The sequence below is a fragment of the Corvus brachyrhynchos genome, unplaced genomic scaffold (genome assembly GCF_000691975.1).
Source record: "Corvus brachyrhynchos isolate BGI_N302 unplaced genomic scaffold, ASM69197v1 scaffold346, whole genome shotgun sequence".
Lineage (NCBI taxonomy): Eukaryota > Metazoa > Chordata > Aves > Passeriformes > Corvidae > Corvus > Corvus brachyrhynchos.
Window position 1 is genome coordinate 6,150,344 of NW_008238644.1, and position 21,532 is coordinate 6,171,875.

The window sequence follows — 21,532 nt, forward strand, 5'->3', positions numbered from 1 at the left end:
TAGGGAAACATCTGTGGCTGAGAAAGGACAGCACCAAAATGGCAGTAATAATAATAATAATAATAATAATAATAACAACAATAATAACAATAGTAATAATAACAGTCTGCAGGGAGCAAGGAGGAATTGGGCTGGATTTTGAGCCCTGGCTGGATGCTGCTCAGCTGCAGCTCTCTGCTCCTCCCCAAAAGTTTGCAGATTCCAGAACAAGTGAGCTCCTAGAGAGGGGGATTTCTCCTTCAGATTCTCAACTTCAATAAATCCAATATTCCCTTGATGCCTGCAATCACCTTCTTTCTCCGTCTGAAAGCAGCAAGGGGCTGTAGGTGAAACTCCTCCTGAGTTCCTGGCAAGCCCTGCTGGCACTCCAGGCTCGTTAAGCAGCTCTCCAAGGGGCACCTCCAGTGTGGATGTGCACAGGGGAGACGAGAACAAACCCTCAGCCTGGAGTCCCCTCACTGTAACAGCCTCTCAGCAGGGGAATCCATCAGATCGGGGCTGGAAATCAGCTTTGCAAATTCCTTCGTGCCAGAAGACACAGCTGGAATGAAAAGCAAGAGGATTCTTGGGATGTGGCTGCAGCTGGAGTGACCGTGCACCAGTGCAGGTGGGTGTGGATGCCATGGATATTTCACTCTTCAGGAGCTGAGGGAGGTACCACAGCAGAAGAAATTCAAGGAAAAAAATGCAGCCTTGCAAGCCCTGAGCATCTCTGCAGGAATTTCTGCCAGTTCAGGCCAAGCCTAGCACAGCACCCAGTCCCAACCCTTGTAACCCGAAATGCCTCCATGTCCTCGCAGCTCCAGATGGGTTTTTCTGTGGTGATGGGAGTGAAAGATGAAGCAAATCTACTGCAGCTCCTGAGCTGCTTTTTCTCTTGCAAGCATTGATCGCTCCATCCCTCCAGGGAGGAAGGGAAGGACCAATCTCCCTGATTTACAGGAGGCACAAAGGCAGGAAAAACCTGTGCTGCAGGGAGGAATGCAAGGCCAAAATGCACTGGAGGACTGAGGGGCACCTGCAAACTTCAGTGCAGGGCCTGACAAAGCACCCACACTGACCAGTGCAGGCAGCAGCGCTGGCATCACGTCAGCCTTTCCCTTCCAGACATCCTGGGTGTTCCTCCATCCCACCCTGCTGCAGCCCCCGTGCTGGAGTCGCTGCTGCCCCAGGGGAGCTCCCCTGGGTGTTTGTCAAAAGGCAGGGGACGAAGTTGAGTCTCTTAAACCTCACCTGAACTCCCCGTTGGTTTGGAGCACAGCCCCTGGCCCAGTAGAGACAAACCCCACAGACCTGGCCTGGTCCCCTCTGTTCCCAGTTCCCATTCCAGAGCATCCCTCAGTGCTCCATCTCATCTGCCCAAAGCATTTCCCTGTCAGGCCTCTGCCTCTCTCTTCAGGAAGTGTTTGGACACTGCTCCCAGGGATGCACAGGGTGGGATCATTGGGGTGCCCTGTGCAGGGACAGGAGCTGGACTGGATGATCCTTGTGGGTCCCTTCCAACTCAGGATATTCTGTGATTCTGTCATTCTGTCATTCTGTGATTTTGTGGTTCTGTGATTCTGTGATTCTGTGATTTTGTGATTTTGTGATTTTGCTGTTCTGTGGTTCTGTGATTGATTCTGTGGTTCTGTGATTCTGTGGTTCAGAGAGGCTGCCTGTCACCCAGAATGTCTAACAAGGCAGCAGCTCAAGGCAGAGGAAGACATCAACCCAAATGATGCCTGAATTCCTGCTCCTAAGAATGCGAAGGAAACGCAGCCCAAATGAGCTGTGCGAGCACAGAAAGTTAATGTATGCTCGTTGTATATCTGCCCATTGTCCAGGGGAACTCTCTGTTTCCTCTGGGGATCTATAATGAATAGACCTATAAGGGAATGTTGTGGTGGCAGCAATTTCTCTTTTCCTACCATTTAACTCAGAACAATATGGAACCAAAACAACGAGGCAGCCTTTCAAAGGCTGGCAGTACAATGCACCCTATAGGACATCAACCATTAAACTGAAGAGCACGAGGGAGACCTTTGCCCTGTGGATGCTGAGAATTCTTCTCAGTTCCTTTATGCTGAGAATTCCTTTATCATACCCACTGCAGAGCATCAGAGTTGAGATACTCTCCTCACATCCCACCACGCCCAAGTGTCGCTACCCCGCTTTCACTACCAGCACAGGGCAAGGCCAGAACTGAGATAAGCAAAAGAATTTAAAACAGGAAAGATGACTAAAGGAATCAGGCTGCTCTGGGCTCTCCTCTCTCTCTCTCAGTCTCGTTAGCTTAGATCTAAATTGAAGGAGACTTCTGGTGACACCAGATATATTGGTCAGCCTGGGAATTAAAGAATCAGCCCCAAAAAAAGGCTCTGCAAGGCTTTAACTTCATGACTGATCCAGGTGAAGTGTTTATTCTGAACCACAGCAGTGATGGCACCAATGATATATCAGTATTATCTATATTGCTACTCTGAGGAGGCAAAATGAATGCTTGGAAAGAGTTTACACTCCATCAGAGCCTGTAGGAGCAATCCCAGAGTCATCGGACAAAGGCTTTGGTGTTTCCCTCATGCAGAGTGTGCAGGGATGGACTGTGGATTAAAGATTACACTTGGCACAGGTAGGCAGAGAGGGAGAAGCTCCAAGCTGCACTGCTCAGTGCCAGACCACAAATCCAGGTAATATTTCAAAGTCCACATTCATTTTAAAGTACAAAAATACTGTACAGTGGAAGGGCAAATGGCCTCGAACAGTGGCTGTGCCAGCAATCCTCCAGGGAAATCAAAACCTGCTCAGCTTCAGCTTTTCCACTAATCTTGCTCAGAGCACAGAATTTTCATCTCTACTGCCCTGATTTTCTCCTGAGTGCAGGACAGATTTGGCAAATGAAAAGTGAGATTCATACCCAGACAAAACTCCTTTCCTCTTCTTTTGTCCTTCTGCCAGAAACCCACCAGAAAGCCAAAGATTCTGTCCTGGAGAAGGTTAAAACAAGTTGGGCACATATTCTTGGGATGGGAGAAGGAAAACCTTTCTCTAGGGAGCATCAGCCTGTGTCTGCAGACTTGTGGGATGCTGTGGTGCCTGTTTGGGGAGCCTGCCCTGCTGGTATCATGCACCAGCTCTGCCAACCCACACAGAACATTAGGAAATCAGGCTGGTAATTTATTTTTAAGAGCAATATAACCACCATAGGTACGCACAAAGTTCGAGAGAGCAACCTCAGTCACCAGAAGAGGGTCCATGACTTCATGATTTCTCGAATTAAACCAATAATGGCATTTCACCAGGTGGGTCTGAGTATTGCTTTTCACATACAAAGTAGACAACAATAAAAAGGGCAGAGTGGCTGATTTATACAAGAGATAAGAAGAGGTAAAACAGATCAGAACAATCCCATAAGAATAATTAGGGGAAATCAGCCTTGTATACAATGACAGAATTCCTGATGGAAACTGCCTGGAGCTGGATGGGGGAGCCCCTGACAAGCCCTGCTCAGCAGCCTCCTGTTTTCCTGAATTCCCCTTCCCAGGTGGTCTCTCCATCCCAGGAGTTGAGCCATGCTGGATCTTTCATTTCACCCTGCATTGCTCTCATCAGAGCAGGGCTGGTATTGCCCAAACTCACCCAGAAATCTGAGCTCGTGTCTATTTGACTGGTTGGGAAAGCCAGGAGAGAACATTCCAGGTGTGGAAACACCACAGCAGTTCCAAACCTGTACATTCATCACACTGCACTCTTGGTTTGTCTCCCTGCTGATGGATTAAGTGATAAAACTGTCCACAGGATCATTAGTGGCTTCATGGGAACACCTGGCCTTACTTTCCCAGAGAGCCAGGGTGCCGTTATCCTTGGAAAAGTCCCCACTGGGTGGGATGATGGGCTGGGAGAACCAGAGTGAGATGGGCCAAGAGCATGGAGCTCCCAGGCAGAGGAGGCTCTGCCCCAGGCAATCCCTCCCTGCCATGCTGACATAGGATTTTAGGGATTAATCACTCTCTCTGGGAATTCCTATTGGGCCAAACCCTATTGCTCTGTCCTTACTCAACAGAAAATCTGCCCAGACTAAAGGGAAGTTGTTTAAAGCATGGCAGTCTCCAGGAGTCTGAGCAGAACAGATCTGTGCAGCCAAAATCAATGTGAGGTGAGCACCTGGGAATAGCAGGAGGGGTTCTTGTGCTGCCTCACACAACTGGGGCTGCTGCAGGCTCAGCCACGCCCTGGCTTCCCTTCACCACTGGAAAAAAAGCAGGTTATTTTCCTTTCTCGCAGTGAAGCAAATCAGGATTTTCCAGCATGATCAGTAAGGTCTCTACCTTTATAAAGCCTGCAGTGAGGGAGCAGCTTTCACTCAGCCCTTTTTCCCCTCAGATTCCACCACAAATTGTGTAAACAGCCAGAATAAAATAAATGTTCTCAGCCATACAATGGACAATTCAAAGACAGGCTATTGTCTTCAGCCAAGCACAGCCTTAAACCTGTGTGAGCGAGAGGCAAAGCTTGTCCCGAGTGCGTGAACATGAAAATAATCCAGACATCATCCATTCGCAGAGAAAAAATGTGGCAGGCCAAAAGGTTAGCTGATTCTCTCTGCTTCACACCGTGTAATAGCTTAAATTGTGTTTTAAAGGTCCTCAGGCTGACATCATTGTTTACATTATTTGAATCATGCTTTAATTGTAGCAATCCCCTTCCAAGCAGCCGAGCTCACTGCGAGGCTCAGCCCTGCTGTGTCATGCAGAGAGAGCTGACACCACTTCCTTGCCTCATCCACATCCAGAAAGAGAGCTGGGAAAAGGGATCTTGCCTCAGAAACAGAGCTGGGAAAAGGGATCTTGCCTCAGAAACAGAGCTGGGAAAAGCATTTCTCCCCACACCTGTGCTCTGCATTATTACTTCTGATATTCCTCACGGGTTAGGAAGCAAAGCAGTGGAAGCTCCTGCAATCCTTCCCCTTATCAAAGCAGCATTAATTGAGGAGTAAAGCATCAGTGGGGACTCTTCCCTAAGTAAAGGGGGGATGTTCCAGTGACCCAGTGGGGCACCTGTGGGATTTATTTTTCTGCAAGGAAAGGCAGAGAGACCTTGAGTCTTGCAGCAGAAAATCCCCAGAGCTTTACTTCCCTCCTTCCAGCCCCAGCCGCGCGCGCCTTCCTGCTGCGAAGGGCTCTGGACAAGCTCTTCCAACAGCCTTTTCCTGCTCCTGGAATCAGGATTGCCCACACCACGGGCTTCCAAGTGCTACTGTGTGGATGTGTGTGATGGCTCCTGTGGGAGCTGCTCCTGGCAGCTGGAAGAGTGAGTGGAGAAGCAGAGGGGGAAATCACATTTTACAGCTCTTGGGGGACAATCTGTAGGAGATGTCTGCACATTAAAGGTCTGAAACGCCGACCCCTGCACTACCCAGCCCAAAAACTGGGGAAATCCAGGCTCAGGATGAGCTTTCAGGATGATCCCTATTGCTACAAAGGGCCAAAGTGAGCCCTTCTCAGTAGCTGTGGGGGAATTGAGGAGGGGATTCTGGGCACTCATATCCCCACTCAGCTTCTGTGGACTGGGAGGAAATTGCTTTAACTCCTAAATGAGTGTATTCAGCCCTGATTTCAGTTAATGAGCTCTGGATTAAGAGCAAACAGGATGAATGGCTCACAGCTCAGCTGTTTCTGTGTGTGGAGTATCCCTGTGAGCAATCCCGTGTTCCTCACGGCTGTAGAGGAATGGGCAAAGTAGCCCCATGGTGCTTGGTGCTTTTCCTGCAAGCTGACCCTGGTGTATCCGTGAGGAAGAATTCCAGGTGAGCCATTTCTGAGCTGTGGGCTCTAAGGAAGCAAACGTTTTGGCTGAGGTGGTTTAGATTGGAGGCGGTTTTGTAAAAATGGAACAGGTAATGACTAGGTCAGGCTTCCTTGACCCTCAAATCAAGAACAATCCCAGCAGGGCTGAAAGCTCCCCTCTCCACTTCCTTGGCAATCACGTTCCCACAGTTCAGAAAAACACAGGAAGATCTAAGGAAACCTATGTGGAAATGCAGAAGACAAAGGCAAGTAATCTGAAAATAGAAGGCTGGTTCATATATTTCCTTTACATTCTGGGCCTCAGTTTGGCTTTTGGCTGAATTTTGAAACCTGGGGGGCCATGTGCTTTTGCCATTCCCTGCAGGACACAAAGGAAAAGTGGCTTTTTCAGACTTCCATCATTTGCAGGGTTAGATGAGGTTCTTTCCTCGTTGCTCAGTCAAAGACTCAGGGCTAAAACTTTCCTGCTTAGAGCCACAACAAAATCCCTGGACAGTGGTCACACACACCCCATACAGGAGATGTGACCCCTCCTGCATTTCCAGCTACTGGGGGCACTTGCAAAAATTATTTCTTGTAAAAATTCAGTGCAGTAGGAACATGAAGAGCTGACAGAAAACAAGAGATTCAGCTGCAGGTCTCGAGCAGTCCCACTTTGGTTTTTTCAGAAATCTCTGCACCAGAGAAAGTTCTAAAGGCAAAATTCATTTTGGGACAGAGAAGAGAGACTGTGCAGACTCCTGGTGTGGAAGGGCTGGCAAATTCCTCTTGGCTTCTCCTGATGTAAAAATTCGAGGAATCCTGAGCCCTGAGGGGAGTTTAGGAGACATCCAGGAAAGGGGGGGAGAGAGGAGAGGGATGTAGGATGTAGCGGGGACTAAAAGTACGTGCTGCAAAGACAGACTAATCCAAGGACTTGGGGATGAGGGTATTGGAGTGAGTCATGAAGATGTCCACAGACTTACTCACTATCCATCATAGAAACCCTTTTTTAAATTCCCTGCTTCCATTCCCACAGCCTTTGGAATCGTGTCCAGCGCTCGGCAGAGAAGAATTTGCAGAAAATGGGCACCCCTCAGTTTTGCTCATCACAGCCTCACAAGATCAGGCTGATCCTGATCTTTCCTCCTTCCCCACTCGAGGAAGCTCCTGGCTGAGCCTCTGAGGTCACACTTCGTGTAGAAACCTTGATTCCCATGATTTGTGCAAATCCTGCCTTGCTCCTGATGACTGCAAGCTCTGCTGCTGGAGTCCTGCTCCCCAGGGCAAGCCTCAAGCAGGCACTTCTATTCAATGCCAGTTCCAGATAACAACCTTGGCTGGTGGATTTTGGCAGCTTCTACTCTATTCTCTGTGGCCTTAGAAAGAAAAATTAAAGAAGTGCCTAATGGGGAGCTCGGTTCTGAATTACACACATTTCATCCAGCTTTTTTTGAGCAGCCAGTTGTTCTGAGGGCTGTGACTGAGGACAGTGGGATGCTCTTCCCGAAGGAGGAACGGGAATGTCCTGATGGGCACTCAGAGCCTTCATGTCCTGTCAGTCATGGGAGCTGCTGTCTGAGGGAAAGCACTGGGGACACATTTATTTCATCCCTAGCTGTTGTTTAGATACTCCAATATCCCTTAATTACTTCCACTTCTAATTCCCATTCCAGTGGCACCAAGCTGGTTTGGAGAAAGAAGGAGAGGTGGATCAGAGGAAATACCAGAGTGAGCATGTGAAGCTCAGTGGGGCTGTGCTTCAGTGTCCTCCTCGTGCTCACTTTGGAAGTCCAACGCTGCCTCCTGGAAATTTCCTGTGTAGCTTTAAAAAGTGCAGGTGGCTGCTGCTGCCCCCAGAACTCTCCTGCAATGGGAACTGAGAGCACCTGGCCTTTTTCTTGGTGATCGAGTGACCCTTCCAGCATCACGCCTTGCAAATGTCTCTGGAAGGAGAAGATGTATCTCACCCCTCAATAAATATGGGATAGAGCAGGTTTTCACCCTCCTCCAAACTGCGCTGGTGATTTGGGAGACAAAGCTCCAGAAAGCACAGATCACCTCCCCTGGCTGTACCTGAGGAATCTCCTTCTGGGCTTGGAAACTTTTTGCTCGTGTGCACAGACTTCTTAACAACAGAAATATTCCACATTCAGCCCAGTTTGAGATATTAATTTGAAGTGCTGTAGATTGAGTTATCACTTTGTACAAATAATTTGTCACAAAATGAGCAATCCAGGGAATGTGTGAAAGGGCAGAAATGACCCAAATGGACCCCGTTGCTCTTACTCAGAGCAGACCAATGTGCACAGATAAATCTTTTGTACAAGTTTTAAAGAAAATCCTGCCAGTTCTTACACCAGAAACCTTCAACAAACAATCTGCATGGTTTTCTCAGTGTTCTTTGGGGTGCGATGATGTTTTTTAGAAGTTCAGGGAGTACTCAGAAATACTTTACATTTTTTGCCCTGCCTTAAATGGCTGAATTGGTATAAAGAGATTTCCAGTTGGTTTTGAATGCGGCAGCTCCAGCAGGAGGCTCATGTATCAGCAGCCTAAAAAAGGCTGCTCTGCTTTTTATAACATTTTCCCACAGTAAAGCAGATATTTGGGAGTAACATCAATTAAGAGGCACGTTTTTTGGGAAAGCAACCCCTCAGTGCCTCTGCCTTGGCACAGCCACACTGATCCTGCTGGACACTGCGACCATCCCAGCTGGAAAACCGGGAGGAATCCGAGCTCCTGAGCTTTTATCTGCTGATATATGGTTTAATTGAAATCTCTATGTTAACGAGCTCTGTTGCCCATCCAGAATATTCAATTTGTAGAAGACATTGTAAGATCAAACAACAACCAAAAAATCAGTTTTGAATGCACTTTAATTCCAAAGCCATTGGGCAGGACCTCATTTTTGTTCTTCAATCTTTAATAATTTCCAGTGTTAAATCACTGAGTTTATTCTGATACCTGAAAACTTACTTGGATTGCTCAGATATTAAAAACCCCCTGGTGATCATGTCAGCAGGTAAAAGATACTGAATTTTTCGTGCACAATTTAAGGTGTAAGAATTTCTTTGCAGATTGTTTTTCCAAGGGCTGATTATGAACCATCCCACCCCACACCTAAAACCTGTGCCAGCCTTTGGCATCTATACCATCATTACCACATCAAAGGTTCTGAGCAGCAAGACCCCAACCAGTGCTCTGAGGAGCTGAGAAGAAGCTGAGCAATGAGCAAAAGGAAAGTGGAAATTTAATGATACTCATGGGACTAAAGAAGGAAATTTAAAGATGCACTTAAAGCTGTATTTTAGAGTAAGGTGGGCAATATCTGGGATGATGTTCATATGGCCTCTTCCCCCTGCTGAAAGCACCAAATAAGTCAGGAGTTCTCCAAAGGGGACCTGGATAAATGTAGTGGCCAGGATTTCATCGAGTTCATTGTTGGAGATGAACTTGGAGGGAAAAGTGGCTGAGGAGTCGATCCCTCAGTACCGAGCAGCTTTCACAATTGTAGGGCTTTCCTTCTCTCTGCATTGCAGATGGAATTGTTTGGATTGGACTCAGAGTCAGCCTCCTCAGCACAGCTCTGCCTGACTCTGGCCCCAAAGATCCCAGGGAAGGTTTAACCTACAGCCGAAGGATAAATCCGGGCTTTGGGAGGTCGAGCAGAGCTCCACTGAGCTCAGTGCTGGAGAGGAACTTTGAGAGCCAGGTGGTGAGCAGTTAATTCCCAATAACACCGGTGCTATCCCCAGTCCTCAGCCTTCCTGGCCCTGTCTCCCTTTGGCTCCCAGCCTGATGAGGGCACCCAGGGGCTGTGCTGATGTGTTCTGTTCCTAATGATGAACCAAGCTCCTGACACCCACAGTGCTCCTTCCCCTCAGCAGCCTCTGCCTACGGGGACAGGGATGTCCCTGCCTTCCTCCCTCTGTCACACGATGCAGACTTTGCCTTCTCTTGGCATCCTCTGTGCCTGGCACTGATGGCAAAAGGAATCTGGACCAAACTCCGAGGTTATCAGGGCCAACACGATTAGGAAGGGAACGTGGTGAGTAAGGAGCCGAGCAGCCCTGAAATGTGGGCAGCATCTCCAGCCAGGCTTTTCCCCCAGCTCCTCAGTCCTGAAATCCCTGTGCTCCACCTCACCCTGGAGCCTCAGGGACACTTGGGCACACCACGTTTTCTCCCACCTCCCAATCCCTTGTTATTATCCCTCTCTAATCCACGAAAGCCTGTGGAGATTTATGTCTCTGTGAAATCCACACTGGATTTCGGGCAACTTTTCCAGGTTGTTCAGAGGTTAAAACACCCAAAGCATGCAGCTGGCTGCTGCTGCACGTGTCAGCCAGCTGGAGCACATCTCGGGAATCCTCCCAGGGCTGCTCCAGGTGTGGGCTCTGCTGGCTGGCCTGGCACAGCGAGGATTCGTGCTGCAGGGGCTCCTTGCCACCTGCCAGGTTTGCTGCTTCTGCTTTTCCTGGAAAAGCTGGACAAGCCCTTTGGAGCACAACCTCAGGCTTAGCTCTTTATTCTGCAGGTGACTGTGGGGAGGATGTGAAATTCCCCGGGGCTTGTGCCTGCCAATCAGTCCCTTTCTGCAGAAGGAATACATTAAATCCCTGAATGAATCGAAGAAAATCAAGGACTCCACAGTGTTTCCAGAAGCAATCCTCTTAACTATGAAAAGATCATAATATGCTGAAGAACAACAGCCTCATGCTGTGCAATACATCCACTACCCAAAAATATTCCAAAGTCCTTTCTGTCAGAAGGAATTCCCCAATAAACAACAGCCCATCTCCCTTACACAATTTGCAGCGTCATGAATGAAGAGCTCAGTAATCCAGCAAAATCCTCATGCTTAATGAGATAATGAAAAGTCATACGGCAGATGGAAAAGCTCTCCCAAATCTCATTAACCTGCCTCTTGGCTTTTCTGATAGCAGCGAAAACTGGGAGTAAATCGAGGGGGACAGGGAGTTTGCTGCAAAGGAAAATGAATTTTGGAGGGCAGCAATCTAACCTGGCACCTGGGCTGAGAGAAGGCAGAGAAGGAGAAGCCGGAGGAGAAGCACCACGTGAATAAAAATTGAAATATCAAAGAATCAGAATGGGAATATCAAAGAGAATTGGGGTTTGCCCGTAGTGTCTGCGCCCACAGCTCCAACAGGAGCCCCAGGACAGTGGGACAGCCCAGGCACTCCCAGACAGCTCCTCCTTTTAAAGCCTCAGCTCTGCCTCAAGTGATCAAATACAACCAGAAACCCTCCCACATCGAGGGGAAAAAAGCCACAAACTGGTGAACACTCACAACTTGCTATTTTTAACCAAGTGGCCAAACCTCGAGGGGAAACACCCATTAAAGTCTGACCTTTATGTGCAACTCCTTCAAGGAGGTTTAATTTTTTTTTTTACCTTTATTTCCAAAGATCAGTTTTAACGAAGGTGTGAAGCCCGAGGCGTCGCCTGGGGTTTGGGGACAGAGCGGTGGCACCTGCCCGCTGGCACCGGGGCTCTCGGGTGGGTGACACCTCACCGGGCCGGTGAAGGAGCACAAAAAGCGTCCAAAAAGCGCAAAAAAGCATCACCGAGCGCTCTCCTGAGGGCCCTCGAGGGACGGCACCGCGCCGGGGCAGCGACGCGCGGCTCGTCCCCCCTCTGCCACCCCCGGGGACACGGGCGGCTCTTACCGTGCAGCAGCAGCAGCCCCTGAAGGGCACAGACGGCCAGCAGGGCGCTCGCCCGGGCCAGCATCCCGGGGCCGGTCCTGGTGCGCGTCCCGAGCCAGCCGAGTCCGCCGGACAAGTTTTCCTTCGCAGCGAGAAGTTTGGGAAAGCCGGAGCGGGGAGGGAGGGAAGGACAAGGCGCGCAGGAGTTGCCACTTGTTGATTGCAGTTAAATTGTTCTTTCCATTCACTGCTTCATCCTGGGGCTGCGGGTTGTGTTCGCCTTCCTTTCTGCCCCGAGGTTCTCAGTTTTTCCTTCACCCCCTTTCTGCAATCACCTTAATTCCTTCTTTCCCCCCTTTTCTCCAATCCCCGGGGTGTCTGAGGGGAGCGCTGCTCTGCCTCAGGAGCCTCCCCAGCCCGCCCGGCTGGCGCAGAGTCACTCAAGGGGTTAAAAAGCAAAGCGAAAACACCACAAAAAGTTTGGCAAAAAGTTTCCTCCGCTCGGCTCGCAGCAGCCCGGAGTTTGGGGTAAGGTGGCTGAGCCGCAAAGCCTCCTCTGAAATTTATTTCTCCAGGGAGGTGCAGGTGCCGCGGGGTCGGCAGGAAGGACAGATCTCGGTGTCCCAGCAGGGTAGGACGGCGGGAGATGCCCCGGTGCCCACCTGGCTCTACCTGCCCGGGGGCACCGCAGCGGGCGGGCAGCGGGGCTGGGGCATGGCAGGAGCCAGCCTGGCTCTGCTCTCTGCCTGTCCCCCACCCCTCCGCCTTGGCTTGGCTTTCGCAGGGAAGTTTGATGCGAGCCCGAGATTCTTTATAGGGACAGGAAAAAAAAAAAAAAAGGAGGAAGGAGAGACGTCACCAGGCGAGGCAAGGGGACTTCACTCTCTCTCTCGCTCGCTCCCTGTCATTTCACAGAGCTCCTGGATTTCCTGTTGCTGCTGCCTGAGATGGGGCAAAGAAGTGAATTCCCGCTGCTTGCCAGCATCGCCTGGCCCTGCAAAGCCGGAGTTCGGGAGCATCAGGTGGCAACATCTTCCCCCAGTCCCGGCCCCGCTGCCCACAGGGCAGAGAGGTGGCATCTCCCTCCAGCCCCGGGGCACCGGGAAGGGAGCACAGGGACACCACCTGAGGAACAGGCTCTCTTGCAGGAGCCGCTCTCTGTGCCCTCCTTCTCCTGTTATTTAGCAGCTCGGGCTCTCCTGCTGCTGTGTCCTGGTGGAATGCCACCTGTGCCCTCCCTGCCCTGCTGTGGCAGCCACTGCCGTGCCTCCCTTGCTCTTGGGGCACCGCGGAAATCCCTTGTTTGGACAGGATATTTCAGGGAACCCCAGTGATGATGCTACTTATGTTGCACCACTGCCACCCTGATCCCTCACGGGATTCTCACCTGGGCATTGTCTCCAGGCACTTGGGTGTAGACAGGTCCACCCACACATGGAGGCTTCCAGCCTGTCCCTGTGCCCCTGCTCTCGCCGTGCCAGGCAGGATTTCGGCAGGGATGGGCATTCCAGCCCTGTGGATGTTCCCTTTTTCCCTCGGCCCTGGGAGATCACAGCCCAGTCCTGGCTCAGGGCTGCTCCTCCAGCCACGGGTGCCTCAGCTGTGAGGGTCACAAACTGGTGACAGCTGTCCCAGGAGATGTCCCAGAGCATGTCAGGGACACTTCTGGAAGCACAGCCAGCACTGAGGTGACCAGGAGGGAGCTGTTCTGTGCTGTTTCAATGCAGGTATCAGATATGTGGCTTTTAATGTGAAAACACTGAAAATGAGGGAGTGGTGGAAGCTCCACAGCTGTCCCCGCAGACTATCCTTCCCAATAATCCCAATCCCAGCAAGTGGGGCACTGGGGACACTGGTGTCAAAGGACCTACAGAGCCTTACAGTAAAGCACTGTCAGTCCCTGTGGCTCAGTGATGGGGTTGGTTTGCAGTTTTTTGTCCCTCTTGTTTGCAAAAGAAGAGACAGAGGCAGCAGGTGCCTCAGACAGACCTTTTCCTGGACGGAGATCAGGGGGTTTGGTGACACTGAACTTTGCTCAGGGCCCTTTCACACCTCAGTTTAGTCCATAAATCCTTTAGTCCATAAATGCCCATAACAGGTCTGAGTTCTACACTGCCATGCACTGGAGCAAAGGGAGATAGATGCAGGTCCCCTTCTGAGAGTTACAAATCCAAAGAAAAAAGGGCACTTCAGAAGATGAGAATTGATAGAAATGTCCCACATTCAACAAGGAATTGAACACAGGCCTCAGATATTCCCGGGTTTATAAACAAGAAGCCTCATTTTTCATGCACAGTGTTAAATCAAGAATGCTTTTCTCAACATGATCTTCATATAAATGCTCAGATCATTCTCAAGATGACAAATGCATTTTCTATGCCTAAAATTAATTTTTAGAACACACAACTTTCCCCAGATCTGGGTTACAGTAACAGAATCCTAAATAATTATGGATAATAGTAAAGACCAATCTCATAGGAACTTAACTGGAGAATCAAAACTCTAACATAATTATAGGACTGCAGTTTATTTGTAATTTATGGGGAAGTGTTTAAAAATTCATTAGGGGTTACTTACCAGCTGGTAATAAATTGTGTTGTATTTGTGTAATGCCCCAGATAATCTTTTATCTGATAAATGTAATTGATCTTTTAATTGAGATTAGACGCCTCTCACATGTGGTTTCACAAGGAATTCAGTGTTAGAACCTGGACAAGCAGTCCTGAGTTTATAATACTTTATTTTCTCCCTCGTAATACGCAAAATAAAAGTTGTAAGAAGGGCACATTTTGTTCCTGAGCACCTTCCTGTGCCTGGAGCAACCTGTTAGAGCTTTTCCAAAGGAAAGCAGACTTCCCTGGCTCAGCAGCCTGTTCTGCTCACACAGATGGGAAAAGCCATTTGCTAACTGGGCCAGAACCTCTCCATAATAACCCAGCTCATTTTTCCATGACACATACTCCATCCGAGGAACTCAGAGCTCTTTACCAATATTAACAAATATCAGCCTCACCATACTCAGGGGAACTGAAGCAGGGCTAGCAAAGGTCATTTCCCTTCCTGATGAGGCGCTCTGAGCTTTGCAAAGGCACCCAGCAGTTGCAGCAGTGTGACCATAAGTAAATAAAAATAATTACAGCATAAAGAAGTGAAGGTGGCTGTGTCTGTGTCCCAGACAGCTGGGATGGAAAGCAGTGACCTGCAGGAATTTGGCTGGCATACCTGGATATGGAATATGGTCCATGTTTTTTGTAGGACCAAGGCAGGGGAGTCAGTGGGACCTGACTGAGCCCAGGATATGCCTGGCCACCCCCTGGAATAGCTCCCATCCTTTCTGGCACTGGCCTGGAAGAGGATTACATGTGTCACGTTAATCCCTTCTGCCAGCTTGGCAGGGAACAGTTCCAGAGCTGGAAACCCTTCCCTTCACCTCGCTCCTGTGTTGGTGCTCATCCATGGAAGGGGACAGAGGGAATGGCTCTGGATCCGGGCAGGGTCTGGAATTGTATCCTGTGCTGGTTTTAGCCTTAAAGGTAAAATGTCTCTGATACAAATGGAGCTGCCCAAATCTGGGCTGGTCCCCAGGCTCCCTGCTCAGTGATGGCAGAGTCAGAGTCAGGCTCTCCTGACTCAGCCCTGTTTCACAAACTCTCTGCCAGGTGCCTGTTTGCCTCCCTCAGCAGCAGAGGGAAGAGACAAGTTTAGCCATAATCCCGAATTTTAGCTGGGTAATTCTGCCCTGTGTGTTCAGGTGGATGCACTGTGATGCCTTTGCTGTCAGCTCCACACAGGGAATCCTGGCAGAGTCAGTTCTGGGGGGGGAGTTGTTCTCCAAAGGGGCCCCAAAGCAGCAGGAGAGAGCTGGAATCCCCAGCCGTGGCTGAGCTGGTGTGGCCTCCCAGAGCTGAGCTTTGCTGCGGAAAGAGAAGCAAGGAGAGTGTAACAAGGGATTGAAGGTCATTTTTCCATGCTGGTGATCTCGGCTCCAATGCCTGTGGCCCGAGGTGGTGCCTGCCTTTAGGGCCAGGGAGTTGGCAAACCCAGATTTCCACTGTGGTGTGCTGCATCATCCCCTTCCTGGATGGACAGTGTCCCATGTCCCACAGATTCAAGCCCCTGGAAGAGGTGGTGGAAGGAGGGAGGGCATTGCCAAGGTGCCTTGCAGTTCTCTGCATTATTCTGGGATAAAACCCTCCCTGTCCCCTAAACTCAGCTAGTATTTATTTGATGCAGAGGCTGCCTTGGAGGCATTTCTGACCTCCAGCACAGGCAAGGTGCTGGCTACACACGGGATGTAGTGCCTGAGCCATGAACAAAAGCAAAGCCATCACTTCCCAGGGCACACAGTCCACCCCAGCCCCACATCCCTCCCAGGGACAGCAGCAGTGCCAACATTGCTGCCTTAATCCCGAGCAAAGCTGCAGAGCTGGGCGTGCCTCTCCCCACAAGCCAGGCAGGCTGACTTCCCTGCACACACATCCTCCAGTCCCCTGGGGATAGAAATCCAAGTTAACATTGTCAGTCTGTCAGTCTGTGGGCAAACAGGGTGGGGAGCTTTTAGATGAAAACATTTTTCCCTGGAAAATGGTATGTTATCAAAACAGAAACCTTCCGTGGGAATGCCCCGGTGGGAGTAACATCTGCTGGGGATGGACTTCCAGGGAAAGAAAGCACCATCCCAGCCTTGCCTGCAACTTGGCAATGCCCTGTGTGTGCAAGGCCTGGTTTCAAGTCATGAGCCTGATTTGGGTCAGGAAACTGTATTTTTACATCTTGCCAAAGTCCTCAACAAGTCCACTGGCCGTGCTTTGGCTGTTTCAGTCAGCTCCTTGCAGACAGGTTTGCTTACTTATTCCTTTGTTTAGAAAAAGAAAAAAATGGCCTCAAGAAAACCCCATTTGGCTCAAGCACAGAATGGGAACAAAATGTTTCTCTAGCTGGGAAAAACATTTCCTGCCCAGCTTTGTTCAGGCACACAGCAGCACTCAGGCCATGGGATCACAGGAGGCGTGGGACCAGCAGGGCCGTGGGCACGCTCCTGGTGTCCTGGTGGGGTGGCAAAGTCACAGGGAGGGACAGGAAGCACACATGGCCACTGACAGAGCCTACCTGCAACTCTCTGCTTTATACAAGAAGGGAAAATGAATAAAAAAAGGGTTTAATGAACCACTGAAAGCCATAAAGCAAAGCTGGAAGAGGCCTGTTGGTAACTTCTAACAGCAACAACGAAGTGAAAGTATCGGTAAAGTAATGTACTGCAAGAAATTTTGCTTTTATATAAAAACTGTTGAGAATGAGGGGATTTCCTCTGGTGTCACCTCTTCTCCATCCCTGCCTGGCATCCTGGCAGGCTCCTCCCTCCCTGTCCAGCTGAGGGTTGTCCCTGCTGCATCCGTGGCCATCCTGTCCCAGTCCCAGCCTGTCCTGCTGCCCTTCCCTCAATCAGCCTGACTGAAAAGCTCCTCAAACACATGCTCAGACAGCAGAGGAAAGCAGGACATTTCCTCCTGGCGCTGGAAACCGGGGAGATTAAAGGGAAAAGAGCACTCACCTCCCATCCCAAGGCTGTAGGACCGGGAGGGTTCCTTTAAAATTCAGCATGGGGGGAATGTTCCATCTCTTTGTGTTTCCTCTCTGGGGTTGTTTTGGAGCATCTCCTTGTAGCTGTTTGACTCAAATCCTTTATTTCTGAGCCTGCCTGGGGAGATCCTTACAGCTTATAAATATAATGTAGGCCTTGGCCCTGCACAGTTCTGAGGGAGAATTAACTGGTTTGGAGCAGCAGCCAGAAGTCAGAGCCAAGAGAACAAAACAAGAGCAATGGTAAGGAAAATAAATAGCCATTAACAAAAGGAGACAGGCACAGGGTTTGATCCCTGCTTTGTTCTGCCAGAGTCTGTGGCAGGAAGACAAAGATATCCACCTAATGGGGAAGAAATTCCTGAGCCAGGTTTCATCCACACACAGCATTTCAGGTGAGGAAAATATTCCAGCCCTTTGAGGCACCTTCATCCAGACCTTCTCCCCACACTGACCTTCCTCAGTCAGAAGCCAGACTTCATGTGCAGGGTTTTCCTTTGCCTGAGTATGAACTTCAAAGTGTGAGAAAAAATGGGTTCCAGCCAGCGACCAAGAATGCTCGTATTATTTATTTTAGTTTGGATTCTAATTCCCTTCTTACTCTTTCTCTCTCTGTGCGGATAAAGCAGGATTTTCCTACCACTCAGATGGAGAATGAGAAGCGTGGTTTGTGTCCTGGTGCTCTGCAGACATTCCCTTTCCACTGGAGGTTCCTGCTCACGTCTCCAAGGCACCATCCCAGTGAGAACTGACTCAAAAAATGGGAGTGGAAGGAGGGAAGCCTTAGAGGGAGGAAAAGCACAGATAGGCCTTGACAGTGGCAAGGCAGGAAAACCACGAGTGGTTTGCATTAATCCTACCCCATCCGTGTCAACCCCAGAAGTGTTGGGGTTAATTCAGCCAACAGCACAAGGCTGGAGTCCTGTGCTGTGAACTCTTTAATTCGGCACCAGAGCGGCACCAGTTCACCACTCAGCTCTCACCAGTGCTTAGTCTGAAGGGGCTTAAAAGCAAATGTTACAAATGCTGCACCCCTTCCTGCCCCTCTGCCTGCTGCCTAATGCAAACTGGGGGAGGTTTGGATCAGCCTTCGGGGCTGTTTCCTCAGCCCCTGGTGACTGCAGGAACCACAGAGCAGCAGCTGGAGCAGGGCGAGACGTTCCCTGCAGCACTGCCCTGCAAAGCCAGTGGGGAGAGGCCAGTTCAGCCCCACATGTCCCAGTCCCCGTCCAGCAGAGGTGCCCAGCCCAGCCAGAGAGCAGCTGCTGGTCCAGCAGGGATGTGAGTGTCATTAATCATGGCACTGCTGTTTCTCCCTGCTGCAGATGCCACAGGAACAGGCCCAGCACTGCTCTCACTGGGCTGCCACGGCTCTGTCAGATTCCACAAGTAAATGTTCCTTGTCTCCATAGGGCGAGCACTGGGATCATCCCTGGTTTATACACTGGCTCCAAAGTAAACCAGCACGAGCTCCATGACTCAGTGCAGCCCAGCCTGTGAGGCAAAAATAGCAGGCTGGTGTGCTGAGATGATGGGGAGAATCAAAGGGACACTGTCTCCCAAAACTAAAATGTCTGCAAATGAGATCTCAGCCAGTGCAGGGCCAAAAGAAATGTTTCTTCCATGGACTTATTTATTTTTGAGATCTGAAAGGAAGCACTTGCTGAGCACAAGTGGACATTGTGCTGAAGGTTTGAGAAACGAGACATGGTGGCACAAAGACACTGATAGTGGAGCTGCCATCACTGATCTGCATTGTCCACGCCAAGAGGGACTGAATAAAAGCTTGAACTGAAGCCAGTGGAAGTGAATAGGAGGGAATGGGGAGATTCCCACTGCCCTTAATGAGATTTGGCTCTGAACCTACATGAAGAAACATAACTAGCAGTGAATAAACTGGATTCTAAAAAATCCTTTCACCTTTGACAGGACAGGCTGGAATTAGTAAAGTGACAGAGAGAATCTGTTTACAGTGCAGTTTTTTTTCCAAAGGTGGCTGTGTCCCACATGGAACAGAAAGGCTGAGCTGTGAGTGCTGTCCTTGCATGGGTCAGCAGCTGCAGCCACCAGGCTGGAGCCTTGAAGCAGAAATCCCAAACATGTCCTGGCTCCACCACCTTTTCCAGCCTCCTTTGTCCCCCTCCCACCAAGACCAGCCTGGAGTGGAGGTGTCACACTGGAAGTAGCAGCTGTGAACAGCCCTGGATATAAACTGAAAGTGCTTCAGGAAAATAAGCACCCGTCTCAAGGCTGTGGTGTGTTCTTCTCTTGCTGGAAGGACTTGGTGCAGCTCTAGGGCACAGCAAAACCAAGACACTGGCACAGTTAATTGGAAAATTTAGGATGGAGATGCAAGGAGAGCTTACAGGAGGATAGCAGGGTTCATTCATCCGGCCAGTTCCTGCTCACCCCGGGGGTTGGGTGTTGAAGGAAGGCAGAAGTATTTCATATTTGTTCCTCATCTATGCTTCGAATAGAATCTGATCTTAGGAGACCATGATGGCTTTTGCAGGCAGGCAGAGCTGGATGTGAGAGCCTTTCTCAGCAAGGTCACCCACTGAGTCAGTGCAAGGCCAGGAATAGCGCTCAGGACCAGCCTGGTGTGGAGCTGGAGACAACAGGCCCTCCTTTGTCCCCCAGGAGTCCCAGCCTGGCCAGGGAGCCCTGCTCAGGCCCTTGTTTCAGCACACTCTGTCCATGAATTCCAGAGATAAAGCACACATTTCTTGGATGCTCTTTCCCAAGAAAAAAAGCTGGTGAGACCTCGCCATGCTCAGCGACCGCATTCTGCTGCTTGGCCTGCAAATAAAGTCGGATATGCTCTCCCCATTTCTTCCCCTTCTCCAAGTTTCTCCCTCAGCAGTCTCTTAAACTCGGTGGGATGTCAGACATGGGATGGGAGGAGCCATCTCCCTGTCAGGGCATTCTGGTTCAGTGGGGGGATTCAAACTGCTCCTCTTCCAGAGCTCAGCTGTGTGTTCCTGGGAGAGCCACTCGGTCTCCGTGCCCTGTTCCTCGTCTGCGTGGCTGGGTTCTATCGGATGTATCCGTGTTCCCACAAGAGCTGTGCTCCACCTCTGCAGTGACACAGCTGCTGAGTGCTGAGGTTATCCTGGACAAGGAGTCTCAGCCTGGCAGCACCCCAGATTTGCTGGCAAGGTGGGAATGTGCTTTGGGGTTAAACAGGACAAGGATGTCACTGCAGCCTCCCATGGTGCCCTGGCATGGAGGTGAGCCCAACTGGTCCTGGCAAGCTGAACTGGAGCTGCAGCCCAGTAAAACCTGTATCCTATGGCTGGGGATCCTGCTTGCTGCTGCCCATGGTGGTCAATAACAGGTGAAGCTCACAGTGAAAAACAACGCTGCTCCTCTTTTCTTAAAACCCCCAGACTCTGTGTTCTCTGCAGGCCAGGCACCTGCCTTGTCACCAGCATTTAAAGGATAAAGAGTGATTTTTTTAAAAGCCTTGGTACCCCTAACGATACCACAGAGGTTCTTTGTCTTCTGGGCGTCAGGAAGAATGAAAATGCTGCAGGGATTTCTGACTCTGAATGACGGAGGCGAGAATAGCAAGGCCTTTCAGTAGGAAAGCAAGGATTTAAAAATCAGCGATGTGGGCTCTGAGGACTGGCTTGTGCATTTCTCATCTCTGCTTCCCTCCCTTATCACCTCCTTGTCCGAGCATTTGTCTCGGTCTCTCTGCTGCTGTGTTTGGCAGTGAGGGTTGAGATCCACCTCTGTAGCTGTGTGTAAGGCTGTACTTCCTTCAGATAAGGGTTACATTCACAGCCTGGTTTAAAAATGAAACCACACCACGAAACTGCTGCTTCATCTTTTTTCTCTGAGCTCTAACTCCTTGAGCCAGGCTTGCTGAATTTCTCCCGGCAGTGTTGAATCCAGACTGGCTGCTGGAGGGATCTAAAGGCACCATTTGCTCTGGTGCTGTGTGTCTCTCGTTACTCAGAGGTTTGTGGCAGCAATGAGTAGGTCACAGAAAACTTTCTCTTCTCCAGAGTCCAGGGACATCCTCAGATTTATTGCCTCTTTCTCTGGCTTCATCCAAGGTGGGAGTGCTTGGTGTGAAAGTGCAGCCTCAGCCTTTTCCAGGAGGGGCCCAAAGGAGATCTCCACTGGGACTGCTCTGGGTTTGCCTCAGTCCATGCTCAGATTTCAAAAAAAAGGGACCAAACCTCTGAAAAAAAGTTGGGAAGGAGGGGAGGACTTGCACTTCTCTGTGTCCACACAGTGTGTCACCCTTACTCTATGCCGCAGTGCTCTCGTTTACCATCCCTACAGGATCAGGAGTGGCTTCTAGAGGAGCAAACCTCCCCGGGATGCTCACGGTCCATGAAGTGGCACCGTGCAGGTGAGATTTCCCTGGGGACACCCTCAGCCTGCAGGAGGATTGAGCTGGCAGCTTCTTTTGAGGCAGCTCCGGGTAATGAGCCACTGAGGATTCCTGCCAGCACCCGTGGGGTGATGGGGCTGTTCCAAGGCCAAGAACTGCCTCCTTCT

At 50.2% G+C, this 21,532-nt stretch overlaps 1 protein-coding gene across 3 annotated transcripts in view; it reads right to left on the bottom strand.

The window, feature by feature from the left end:
• The window catches only part of LOC103617932 (vascular endothelial growth factor receptor kdr-like), a 122,827-nt gene extending 110,599 nt beyond the window's left edge, over window positions 1–12,228 (bottom strand). For 2 of the 3 annotated variants that reach the window (XM_017737571.1, XM_017737570.1), the window contains exon 1: window positions 11,459–12,228. In XM_017737571.1, the coding sequence (XP_017593060.1) occupies window positions 11,459–11,522 (64 nt within the window). In that variant the 5' untranslated portion in view covers window positions 11,523–12,228. The remainder of the gene's footprint in view (window positions 1–11,458) is intronic. The other variant, XM_008636283.2, reaches the window with a different exon arrangement.
• Window positions 12,229–21,532: the final 9,304 nt, after the last annotated feature.